This window comes from Ruditapes philippinarum, unplaced genomic scaffold (genome assembly GCF_026571515.1).
Source record: "Ruditapes philippinarum isolate M1 unplaced genomic scaffold, ASM2657151v2 ctg4018_1_1_1_1, whole genome shotgun sequence".
Lineage (NCBI taxonomy): Eukaryota > Metazoa > Mollusca > Bivalvia > Venerida > Veneridae > Ruditapes > Ruditapes philippinarum.
Window position 1 is genome coordinate 39,500 of NW_026853005.1, and position 12,422 is coordinate 51,921.

Consider the following 12,422-nt stretch of genomic DNA (forward strand, 5'->3'; position numbering starts at 1 on the left):
GATATTATCATTTTAATTGACACTAAAAATACCACGGAAAGAAATATCCTTCACCAGCAGTTTAGAACCGAAATTTGAAAAGTAAATGTGCCTCTATCAAGCATTATCCGTATGTGTAGACACATTTATTCAATACATATTAATCTATTTTGCAAAAGTTTCTCATATTAAAAGTGCTTTCTTGTTTTATAAGAAAACCTGCACTGAGAATAATATGTTTTGACAAATATGACATATAATGCCTTAATGCAAAACAAATTTGTTTGATTTTGTCTGAGGTTCTTAGGTTGCATTATTTTATAAAACGTCTAAACTCGTATTTTTCTAACTTGACAAATAATATTCTCTACCAACTGAAATCAAGTCTGAGCCTAAATCAATCCGTATATCACCAAACTATGTCTTGAAACATTATATTAAGTCTTGAACTGCTGTCTCTGTGGACAAAAATATCATTTGCCCTGTTTTTCATATCTTACAATTCATTTTTAGTTTGAGGGATTTCAAAATAAAAAGAATAAAAATAAGCTACCAACAGTATATATAGTTTCAAGTTTCCTGATCAAACATCTTGGGGATGTAAAGGCGCGCCCAGCTTAATATCCATTGGCCAAACTTAAACACTTTGTTAACTAGTTTTTTCACAAAGTAAAACTGACATTGTTTAATGTTTGATAATTGTCAACCAATCGATGACACTTTCGTTTGAGCCCTACTTTTGACATGCTTTTATAATAGCAACCGAAATGTATGGCAATCATTATATCAAAGATCGTTGATTTCAGCGTACAACCGTAGGTAACTAAATCAATGAATATTGCAAGCTGGAAATTAAAGAAACAACGAATATATTACTGGTTCATATCATATCTAAATGAATAAGTTAATGTGCCATAAATGTCCGTTAACGATGCTATTATTCCCTGCGGGCCGGAGCCCGCAGGGTATTGGTACGCGTTTAATTTTTGATGCATGGAGGAGCACATGACCTGTTTTCGGTACATGGAGGAGCATGTGATCTATTAACCGTACATGATTGGTTAATTGACCTTTTCGAAAACCTAGCTAAATACCGTTAGCCGGTACGTTACGGATTTACCTCGAGTTACATCTGATTAAGAACATAGAACCATTACGTGATATTTCCAATTTTCTATAATCATTTTACCGTTTAAGGTGGAAAATCTTGCATGATGTGTTTGAAAAGAAATATTATCAATGATCAATGTTTCTTTAATATCTATCTCAAATTTTACAAACAATAGATTGTTTATAGTGAAAATCTACAAAACATTTGTAGTGGCATCTGCCATAATAAATAGAGATATTTTCTGAGTAAATTTGTGTAAATTTTGCACGGAATTATTCATACAATGGTATTTAATCATTTTCTTATAAAGAAATACCGTAATTGTTTTATGTTCGACATTCTCTCCGGCCTCCGGTCTTCAACGGTCACCAGTCTCCATAGACCTCTTTCTATTGATCGATTATTTTCAACTATATTCCTGATACAAACGTTTATTTATTTTTTCTCCAAAAAATGTTGAAAATAGTTAAATGAAATATCTTTATATCATTAAAAATGTTTCCCGCAGGAAACCATTTTACTTGTTTAGATTATCGTCTGCGCATTTCTTCCTACTGACGTTACTTTTCGAGTTTTATTTGGCTCATAATATGATAAGACTTAGCGTATAATTTGCATACATCTAAAGTTCATACCCTCGAGAGTCATCCTCAATAGCCACTGCGGATGATCACGTGATCAGAATCGTACATTGAGCTCATGAAATGGCGGCCAATTGCAAAGCGCTCGGTAAAAACAGTGAAATTGAGGTAAGCATAGAGTTAACGTTAAATTTATATGACAAACTAGGCCGCACGGAACCCCTGAATAAAAACCAGGTATTGTTATGTTCTTGATTAATTTGTTGCTTTTCTGTTCTGATTACTTTGTTGCTCTCTCTGTTTAGGCCTGAAAGTCGAAAAAGTTGTTTTGGGTGATGAGTACAATGGCCGAACAGATACTAAAATACGTTGTTTTCAGTAAAAAAACGCATTTTGAGCAAAATTTACAATGACATCTTGTGCTCAATTGACAGTTTGCCCGTCATGGTCAATTTCCATCCTTTGTAAAGTTGCATAACGAAGTTGTGCATCTTTTTAAAAACGACTACAATGACCGAACCAAATTCAATGAGTACAATGGCCTAACTATTTTTTTGCTTGTCCTATTTCGTCAATTTCTTCATTGAATTATGCTTGTTTCTCGCTTCCTGTCTTTGAAATCATACAAATATGATATTTGAAAGTGAAAGGTAGGAAGCTGTATTAAATTGAACGAATTCAGTTTGCTTGCTATAAATTCTCATCTTAATAGTATTCTGCTTTCTTCACAACAGCAGGTGTCAAGTGCTGTGTGGCAGTCGTAAAAAGTTGCCCCGTACTTCACTTCAGTGTTGCTATATTTTCTGGTCCTTCGGGATCATTGATACCAACACTTATAGTGTTGAGAATTGAGTACCGCTCAAGCCGGTGCTAGGGGGCGTGAGGGATGTTGCACTTATTCATTATCCCTCATGTACAGACTCAATCAAACCGAGTCTGCAATTCTTATGTTATTTTGTTGTGATTAATGCTTCCGAGGGATCACTTTGTTTCCGGAATTTTGTACTTCACAACAGCAGGTGTCAAGTGCTGTGTGGCAGCCGTAAAAAGTTGCCCCGTACTTCACTTCAGTGTTGTTATATTTTCTGGTCCTTCGGGATCATTGATACCAACACTTATAGTGTTGAGAATTGAGTACCGCTCAAGCCGGTGCTAGGGGGCTTGAGGGAAGTTGCACTTATTCATTATCCCTCATGTACAGACTCAATCAAACCGAGTCTGCAATTCTTATGTTATTTTGTTGTGATTAATGCTTCCGAGGGATCACTTTGTTTCCGGAATTTTGATAACACACGTGTACTTCAGCGTAAAAGTATTTAGAATACAAAAATATAATACAAACATGTACATTATATAGAATTTATTTCACCATGCATCATGCTTTGTTACGGAATGTATCACTTTTGCAACACCTTTTAACAGACATTTGTATAATTTGATATAGTAACACAAGTTATTCTGCAATAAAAAGTTCACTAAATATCTTAATTGAAAAAAGCCATAAAAGTTTAAAGAAGTAATATAAGTTTTTCTCCTAATATATGTACAAACATTTAATATAATTACATTATAAGTACATTAATAACCTCTAATGTATAGGTTCTTTCGGTGCAATACATTTTTTCAATACATGACAGACACAAAAACTTGACTCTGATAGTTTCCTTATGCAACTTTAATGGTGTACTTAAGATTGAACAGATGTGTTATACAAAGGCACATCGTTACCTTATTTATTACAGTTAGCAATATAAGTGTTTGCTGTTTTGAGAGAGAATATTACGTCGTCATTTATTTTTCTTCTTTTCTGTACTCTTTTTGAACATTGGTTTGTTTTCACCAACAGTTTGTTTTCAAGTACTTTTGCATAATTATATATTTTAGACTGAACATATCTTACAGTCAGTAAACATAATTTTCTCTTATAAGGGATCTTCGTAACTAAACGATTAATTAAGCTAACATCGACTTACCTTGCCAAAACCAATGTCGGTTAACAAATTGCCAAGGACTTTCATTTTTTTTATGTGAGGAAGCCATCAAGATTGCTTACGAAAGATCTATGGTTCTACTAAGGTATCGCTCAAACATTTCATGTCTTCTTCATCCAAAAATAAAGATGATAATACGACATATTTCATCTTGAGAAGGTCGATGCGACTTAAAGCAATCATCAGTTAGTTTTACGGTTAGAAAAACATTCTTAAAGTATTATTTCTATAAGTATATTAATGATCTTCTTATTCCAGCCATACTAAGTTAAATATAAGAAAGAAATATATATATATCGATTTTGAAGTTAAAAATCATTTTAAAAAATATAAAGATGGTAAAAAAACAAGGTAAAGTATATTTCAAAAGTACTCTACGTAATATAAATGGCTTTTCATCTGAGGTAATTAACCGACAAATAATTTGTACTTTTTAAATACATATTCGAAATTTGTGTGGTGTTTATATAAAATCATTCTCTGATGATAATTAACTGTACAGAATTTTTATATAACATATTGCTTTTGAAATTGTTTGAACAAATTATAGAATTACAAACCAACAACCAGCGACAGAAACAGCAGAAAAAGAACAAAAGTCTTACAAAACTGGGCAGAAAACATCATACTCAACAGAACAATTGTTATATGATGTTTCCAGAGTGTTTTAATTAAAATCCACTTCAAAGCAATAATTTTAATTTCATTCTTGGCAATTTTAGTTGTCGAGTAAAAATAAAAGAATAATTGCATCAACAACAACAACATGTAAAGCTCACTGACTCCTAATCGCTTGCCATTGCAATTCAAGCAGGACGCCTTCATGTGAGGGAGAAAATACAAGTAAAATTGGCGGAAGATTGGTGGTTCGCTCAAGTAACACCACGTTTATAACTTGGGCCTAAATTAAGGTGCAACTTTGAACCAAACAATTTATAATACCCGGATAAGAACATAAAATAATACTGTAAACGCTGGTACTTGACATTGATTCTACACTTCATGTGTATAGACTTTCATTTAAAATGCCAGACAGAATATTACTTTAGAACTATTTATGTCAACAGAGAAAGATATGTTATGAGGTGCATTTCAGTTTTCCCCGAGTACAAGTAAACCCTATTCTTTTTCAAATATGTCCGTATTTTCTGCGTGTTTTGCAAAATTAATAAGAATTGATTAGAAAAAATGCCAAACACCGGATATTGAAAACTTTAAATTTGTTTGAAAAACGTCGTACTCAGTTGAACTAAACAATAGATACTTTCTTTTATGAATTAAAGAGAATGTATATATCCCCCGACCGTGAATCAGCCACTTTAGAAAGACATTCCCAGCCAACATTCTATATCGGCCCGACATCAAACCTATATGGTTTTCTATAACGGCCCGACATCGGATTAAATCTCGGCTGCAAATAGGAATGATGTCGGCCCGACATCGGTAGTACAATATCGGGCAGATGTCTTAACAATATCGGCCCGATATTTCTTGCCTACATCGGGCCAACATCAAATCAACATCGGCCCAATATTTGTTGCCTTCATCGGGCCAACATCAAATCAACATCGGCCCAATATTTCTTGCCTACATTGGGCCAACATCAACCTGATATTTCTTGCCTACATCGGGCAAACATCAAAACAATAGCGGTGCGATGTCAGCCAACAGAAGATATCAGCCCTACATTGACCACGTATGATCCTTAGGCTAGCCTGTTGATTCTGACAAGCAACAGGCATTTGGCATAGCCTGCAATTTAAACATTTCTTGTTGTTAACTTCCTTAAAGGAGAAACAAAATCACAACAAATGAACTAAATTCAATAATCAATTTTAATAATTCTAAACAATGACAAAATTTGATCACATTATTATCATTTAAAGCACATTGGTTGAAAGACAACTTTGATATAAGAAAAATGTATGTTTTATTGAGATATCAACAGTTTTAATTTGAAAATTAAGGGCATGGAAATGACAAAATTTGATTTTTAAGTGTTTAAAGCAATGTATTTTAAGTACTTTGAATGCAATGAATCTTTGTTTATATTCTGATTATAACAGATACAGAATACCTAAAATGAAAGAAGTTTGTATACCTATTTGTTGGCATCAATCAAAAGAAACATGCCCCAAAACAAAGGTTAAAGACAATAGAGATGCTTTAAAGATCTTATCAATTAATCTTTTTTTTCCTTTCAAAATTGGAGAGAAATAGCAATTTATACATATATTACCTTAAGACTAGAGTAACAATATATATACATGTTTACAAATAATGAAAAGAACTGTTTATTTGAAAAATTATGAAATCATAAAATAATTAACAAGGAACACAAACAAGAGCTGTCAGTAGGACAGCAACGCTCGACTATTCTAGTGCTTGATAGTAGAAATAATGCTTGATAGAGTTACCTACTCCTGTTTACAGGTTGGTGTCATGATGGTGAACAAGTATGCAAAGTTTCAAAGCCATCTGTCAATGGACTTTGAAAATATTTGAGGTATTACAAAAAGCTTTAAAGTAAATTCTAAGTCGAAAAAGGGGCATTATTCTGTCAAAATGCTTGATACAGTTACCTCCTCCAGTCTACAGGTAGGGGTCATGATGGTGAACAAGTGTGCAAAGTTTCAAAGCCATATGTCAATGGACTTTGAAAATATTAGAGGTATTACAGAAACTTTAACATAAATTCTAAGTTGAAAAAGGGGCATAATTCTGTCTTAATGCTTGACAGAGTTACCTCCTCCTGTCTTCAGGTTGGGGTCATGATGGTGAACAAGTGTGCAAAGTTTCAAAGCCATATGTCAATGGACTTTGAAAATATTTGAACTATTACAAAAACTTTAACGTAAATTCTAAGTCGAAAAAGGGGCATAATTCTGTCAAAATGCTTGATACAGTTACCTCCTCCAGTCTACAGGTAGGGGTCATGATGGTGAACAAGTGTGCAAAGTTTCAAAGCCATATGTCAATGGACTTTGAAAATATTAGAGGTATTACAAAAACTTTAACATAAATTCTAAGTTGAAAAAGGGGCATAATTCTGTCATAATGCTTGACAGAGTTACCTCCTCCTGTCTACAGGTTGGGGTCATGATGGTGAACAAGTGTGCAAAGTTTCAAAGCCATATGTCAATGGACTTTGAAAATATTTGAACTATTACAAAAACTTTAACATAAGTGGCTACGCCGACGCGAACGCCGACGCTCGGGTGACTACAATAGCTCTACTTATTCTTATCGAATAGTCGAGCTAAAAAACAGTAAAATATAACTGACTTATTTAAACGAATTGGACAACAAACATGACTAAAATAAAACAAAATTGTTAATGAATATAAACAACCTCAACAAACAGCTAACATTAAAAAAAGATATGTCGTGCAAATATATAATTCAATTATGCAGATTTTACAAATATTTATATCCGTAAGATAAAAATACATCAATATGAACTTGTGATGAGACTATTTATGTAAGAGTGTAATTTCCAAGCAAGATGGTAAAATACTGAATTTAAAAACTTGAAAAATAAATATCTTCAAACCTTACAATTAATTTATGGTTGGTATTTAATTTATATCTGGAGAAACATTGAATGTAAAAACCAATGACTTTCAAATTGAATAATAATGAGTTTAATTGGCACAAAGAATAACATATAATAAATTTGGCACAAGACTGATGTAAAACATATTAAAGGAACTCCACTGAGGTTAAAAAGCCTAAAACATAGCATTTTAATATTTCACATAGATAAACATGAGCACTTTAAACAGAAATATTAATAAAATATAACCAAGAAATACATTGAAAGTCATATGTTTGTGCTATTCTCAGTCCGATTTGAGTGAAAAGCGTTTAAACGCTTTTCAATTTTGGGTCATTTTTCACTATCATAATAATTATTCTGGAAAACGGAGCGAGCTAATAATCTGATATTTTGCACATAAGTTATTAGACTAAGTATAGATCTACATCAAATGGAGTAATAATCTCAAAAAATTATTTCCAGTCCCGTCATGTTAAAAAACCTCAGTGGAGTCCCTTTAAATCATCAACAAAATAAAATATATAGAGAGTGTCAAACAAGTTAATCATTGTAAAATTTAATACTGGTTGGCATTTTAAGCAATAAAAAACATGGTAATAATTATTACATTATGAAAACAAATGCATAAATATTTGACTCAAATGAAAAACAAGCTGGAACAAAAAAGCTATATAGTTACTTGATGCAAAATAACTATTTGTGTGTGTGTCCAAGTACAAAAATAAAGTTTAAATACAGAACCTCTCGTCTTTTATTACATAAACCGCGGCACAGGAGTGTAATAAAGCCATTTAATAAAACCGATATTACACTAGTGTAATAACAATTTTATGGGACACATTTGCACTATCTATAAACATTGCGTTAAAGCAACAGTAAACTAGAGCAGTCATCGATAGAGACAATATCGATGTATCATTGATATTTTTCTGTCGAACAATAATCAATACAAAATTGAAAAAAATTGATTGTTTAAAGGTCTATAAAAAATGAAAATTCACTAAAAAGATACACAAAAGCAGATGGCCGTGTCTAACACTAAGTTGTCGCTCCATAATGGACACATTTCATAGCAGTTATGACAAAATATAATCAGAAACAAGAGCTGTCGGTAGGACAGCAACGCTCGACTATTCTTAGTGTTTGATAGTAAAAAAATGCTTGATACAGTTACCTCCTCCTGTTTACAGGTTGGGGTCATGATGGTGAACAAGTGGGCAAAGTTTCATATGTCAATGGACTTTGAAAATATTTGAACGATTACAAAAACTTTAACGTAAATTCTAAGTCGAAAAAGGGGCATTATTCTGTCAAAATGCTTGATAGAGTTACCACCTCCTGTCTACAGGTTGGGGTCATGATGTTGAACAAGTGTGCAAAGTTTCAAAGCCATATGTCAATGGACTTTGAAAATATTTGAACTATTACAAAAACTTTAACGTAAATTCTAAGTCGAAAAAGGGGCATAATTCTGTCAAAATGCTTGATAGAGTTACCTCCTCCTGTCTACAGGTTGGGGTCATGATGGTGAACAAGTGTGCAAAGTTTCAAAGCCATATGTCAATGGACTTTGAAAATATTTGAACTATTACAAAAACTTTAACATAAGTGGTTACGCCGACGCTCGGGTGACTGCAATAGCTCTACTTATTCTTATCGAATAGTCGAGCTAAAAAATCATGCAAAGGTACACAACCTATCTATTTTACTAAAATCATTTAAACAGGTATGAAAAAGTAATATATACAAGAAAATAAGAGTATTTTTAGATATATTGGTGTAATGCCAATATTTAGTCAGCCGATATCAATGTATCGTCAATATGCTTTGCACTGAATCTATGACAGCACTACAATAAACTTTTCTTTTTTTGAATATGTGATAAATAGAATATTATATTTTTGTAGATTCAATACTTAATTTATTGAACTCGTTGAATAAAACAATATTATGCTCGCATAATGATTTTATTCAACTTGTTCAATAAATTTAGTATAAAACCTACTCATTCTACATCCTCTATATTTCAAGGAAACATACTTTGAAATAAAATTTACATCTACTTCTGTCAGTGCAAGGGACCCACAATATTTCATGATACTAACATTTTTTAAATCAATGATTTTTTTCCACATGCTTTATCAAAGCTTTCACATTGGTGATTTACAGAAAAGAGAGAAAAATAAATGGTGCATAACTAGTAAAACAGTATTTAAATGCTAATGAATGTTCTCATGTTTTATCAAGTCCATGTAAGTAATAATTATGTATCTTTTTTTGGAGGACAGTTTTGAAAATCTCAGTTTTCTAAATTTTCACTTGAGGTATTTGTGGCTGCTTTTCTATTTTTACGACCTCCCTCACGGTCTTTGGCTGTCCTCAACCATTCTCTAGTTATAAATTCGACCTCTGCTGTGGTTGTTCCTGGTATGGTCTTCTGCACTGCCTCTGTAAATTACATAAAAAACGCAATGTTCATTTGACTTTTTTACAGTGATATTCTCTGTACGTCTTGTTTAAATTTTTGCAAGTTAAGGAAATTATTTGAATAAGTATACCTGCTCTTCATTGTTATGACAACTGAAATGTACATACCTTCAAAACGTTTGAGTAACAAATAATGGGCTTTATACTTTAATAGATTTTGAATTTCTGAATAAATAACAAACATAAAAGTTTGTCTGCTTTTTTTTTCATTTTAATTGATAGATTACTCAGAAAGCCAATCTAAAACAAGATTAATCAGAAAACCAATCCAAAACAGTACATTAATGCAAAAAAAATGCAAAAAAACTTTATGACTTACTACAAATCACTTCCGCTATTTTCAACGATCCAAATTTAAGCTGTCCTTTCTTTCCGTACCAGTTGTAACTCTCTGCCAAACGGCTTTTGATTACATGGCTCAGAATTCGCCTGACCATATCTGGTGTGTTTTTCCCGCCAATCAAAGACAGGTAGTTGATCTGAAATGTTAAGTGTCATTAAGGCTTAACACTAAAACAGTATTTAAACATAACAAAATTTCAATTTTTGAAAAGAACTATAATGAAAATAACTATGAATATGAAGAAATAATTTTTTAAAAAACAAATCTCATTATCTGTTTTTATAGTACATGTATTTAATGGTTTTTACTGTATGCTTCAGCTTTTACAGCTAAAATCACATGTTTTAAAATTTACAAAAAAAGAACAAAATTCGATAAATTTATCATTGTATAATGAATTGGCCAAAAACAAGCATTTGCTTTCAGAGGCACTTATTAAAGGGCATTGAGACAGTACATGTATATATACTGATAGACAAAAAATACACTTGTAGAGACAGGTTTTCTTACCATGTTGTTGAGAACAGTCTGTTGTCTCAACTCTTTTTCTAACCCTTCAACATCCTCCAAAGATTGGAGGGGAAGGGTAATACCTTCAGGCAGACTGAAGGTACTGGAGCTGCTCGCTTTTGACGCTCCTAGCTCCTGTACCATTATCTAGAAGAGTTTCAAGCATTCTGCGTTGCTGGTTTTGTTCGATTCTGATTTTTTCGATACTAGTGAACACTTCTCTTGAGAAGCGAACATGATCTCTATCTAAAATTTGGCAAGAAAAAATATGTTATTACACAAAATCAGGAAAAAAATCACAGTAATGTCATGGTTCTCAAGGCTAAATGTTCATCCTTAAGAAAGATGACAAGTCCTAGCTTGATATAAACAACATTAAATTTTTACGCAATTAATCTTATATTAGCACCCATTGTTTTTTAAGAAATTACCCTGACCTTTTTTTTTTGGAGCAAATTATGAAGAGAAGTCAACCTCAATTACATAAATGCAAAGCTAATTATCAACAAAATACAAAAAAAGGTATGTATAACTAAAAAGGCCAAAACATACTTGCATCTGGAGCTGCTGTTTCTTGCGTCTTTGAGCCAACTTTCACATTTGGAGTGGTTGCCAATGGGATACGTGGTGGTGGTTTAGGAAGAGATGGCGATTTTGTTGAAGGCAGTGGTGATGAGATGGAAGACAGTGGTGATGAGATGGAAGACGGTGGTGAGATGGAAGACGGTGGTGATGATGAAGAAACTGTCAAAGGCATTGATTGAACTTCTTCCTGAGACCCTTCCTCTGTTATCTTACTGCGTGAAACAGCAGTAAAATCATGCCTGTCCTCATCTTCATCAGATGAAGAAAATACTGTTTTTCTAAAATAGTTAAAAACATAACCCCTGTATTAATTTAACATAATAATGCTCTAATCAAGGGACAATATTCAATATTTAATTATTTTCATGTTACGCAGCTTCTTTCGTACCTTATCATATGATTCTACAACAGCAATAATTTAAATATATTAACTTAAGTAGTTTAAGCCAATTTTGACCACAATGTGATATTAACAATGTAATTCAATCAATATTTATAAGCATGACAAAGAAAGTGTAATTTTACATTTTTTAAGACAAGCCTGATTCAATTGAAATTTTCTTTTAAAATTACATGTATTCAGTATTTGCAATAATCCTTACTTACACAAAAGGATATATTTCTTTAAGAGTTAAATACAAACATACAAATCTGGTTGAAAGTAAATCAAAATAATCAAATTAACACAATTTACCATGTTCGTACAATTCACGGATTGGGAAGGATTGCCAATCATCCTGCGGCTCCATCTTCTTCATTGCAGCTTTAGTAATTTTAGAAGATACCTTCCAGCTTGGCCATAAAGCACATGTTGTTCCATCACGCCATTTGTCCGGAATTACAGCTTAACATTTTTCATCAGTGAATTCAACTATCATGTAGTAACACAAACATTCCAACAAACTTTCAAAAGAAAGTGATGAAAATGTACAAATATTTTACAATATAAATCTTTATTGCTTAGACAAATGGATTCACATTTGCAGATTTTTTTTATACATATACAGGGCTGTGATTTTCTTAAACTATAGAATATTAAAATGTCAGCACATATCTACCTATTTCATGACACGGTTTTGTTTGCTAATATCTTAACTTTTACAACAATTTTTAATGATTGTACATGTACATACTTTCCCTTTCCAGAAAGAGACCTAACGAAACATATAAATTAGGTCAAACATAACTACATTCTGAATTGCTAAAATTTCTCTTAAGGTTTTTTTCCACAGCGTTTTTCCCCCGTAAATAACTGATACCTGCAAACGGCACCCTT

The 12,422-nt window shown here is 32.4% G+C and overlaps 1 protein-coding gene across 1 annotated transcript; it reads right to left on the reverse strand.

Annotated features, from left to right (window-relative positions):
• Positions 1-9,520: 9,520 nt before the first annotated feature.
• LOC132731280 (uncharacterized) lies at positions 9,521-11,500 on the reverse strand. The gene is made up of 4 exons (XM_060717436.1): positions 11,114-11,500; positions 10,562-10,807; positions 10,028-10,187; positions 9,521-9,669 (listed from the first exon to the last, which is right to left on the reverse strand). Exons 2-4 carry the CDS (start codon positions 10,703-10,705, stop codon positions 9,521-9,523), a joined length of 453 nt encoding a protein of 150 aa, XP_060573419.1. The 5' UTR covers positions 10,706-10,807; positions 11,114-11,500.
• Between the last annotated feature and the right edge of the window lie 922 nt (positions 11,501-12,422).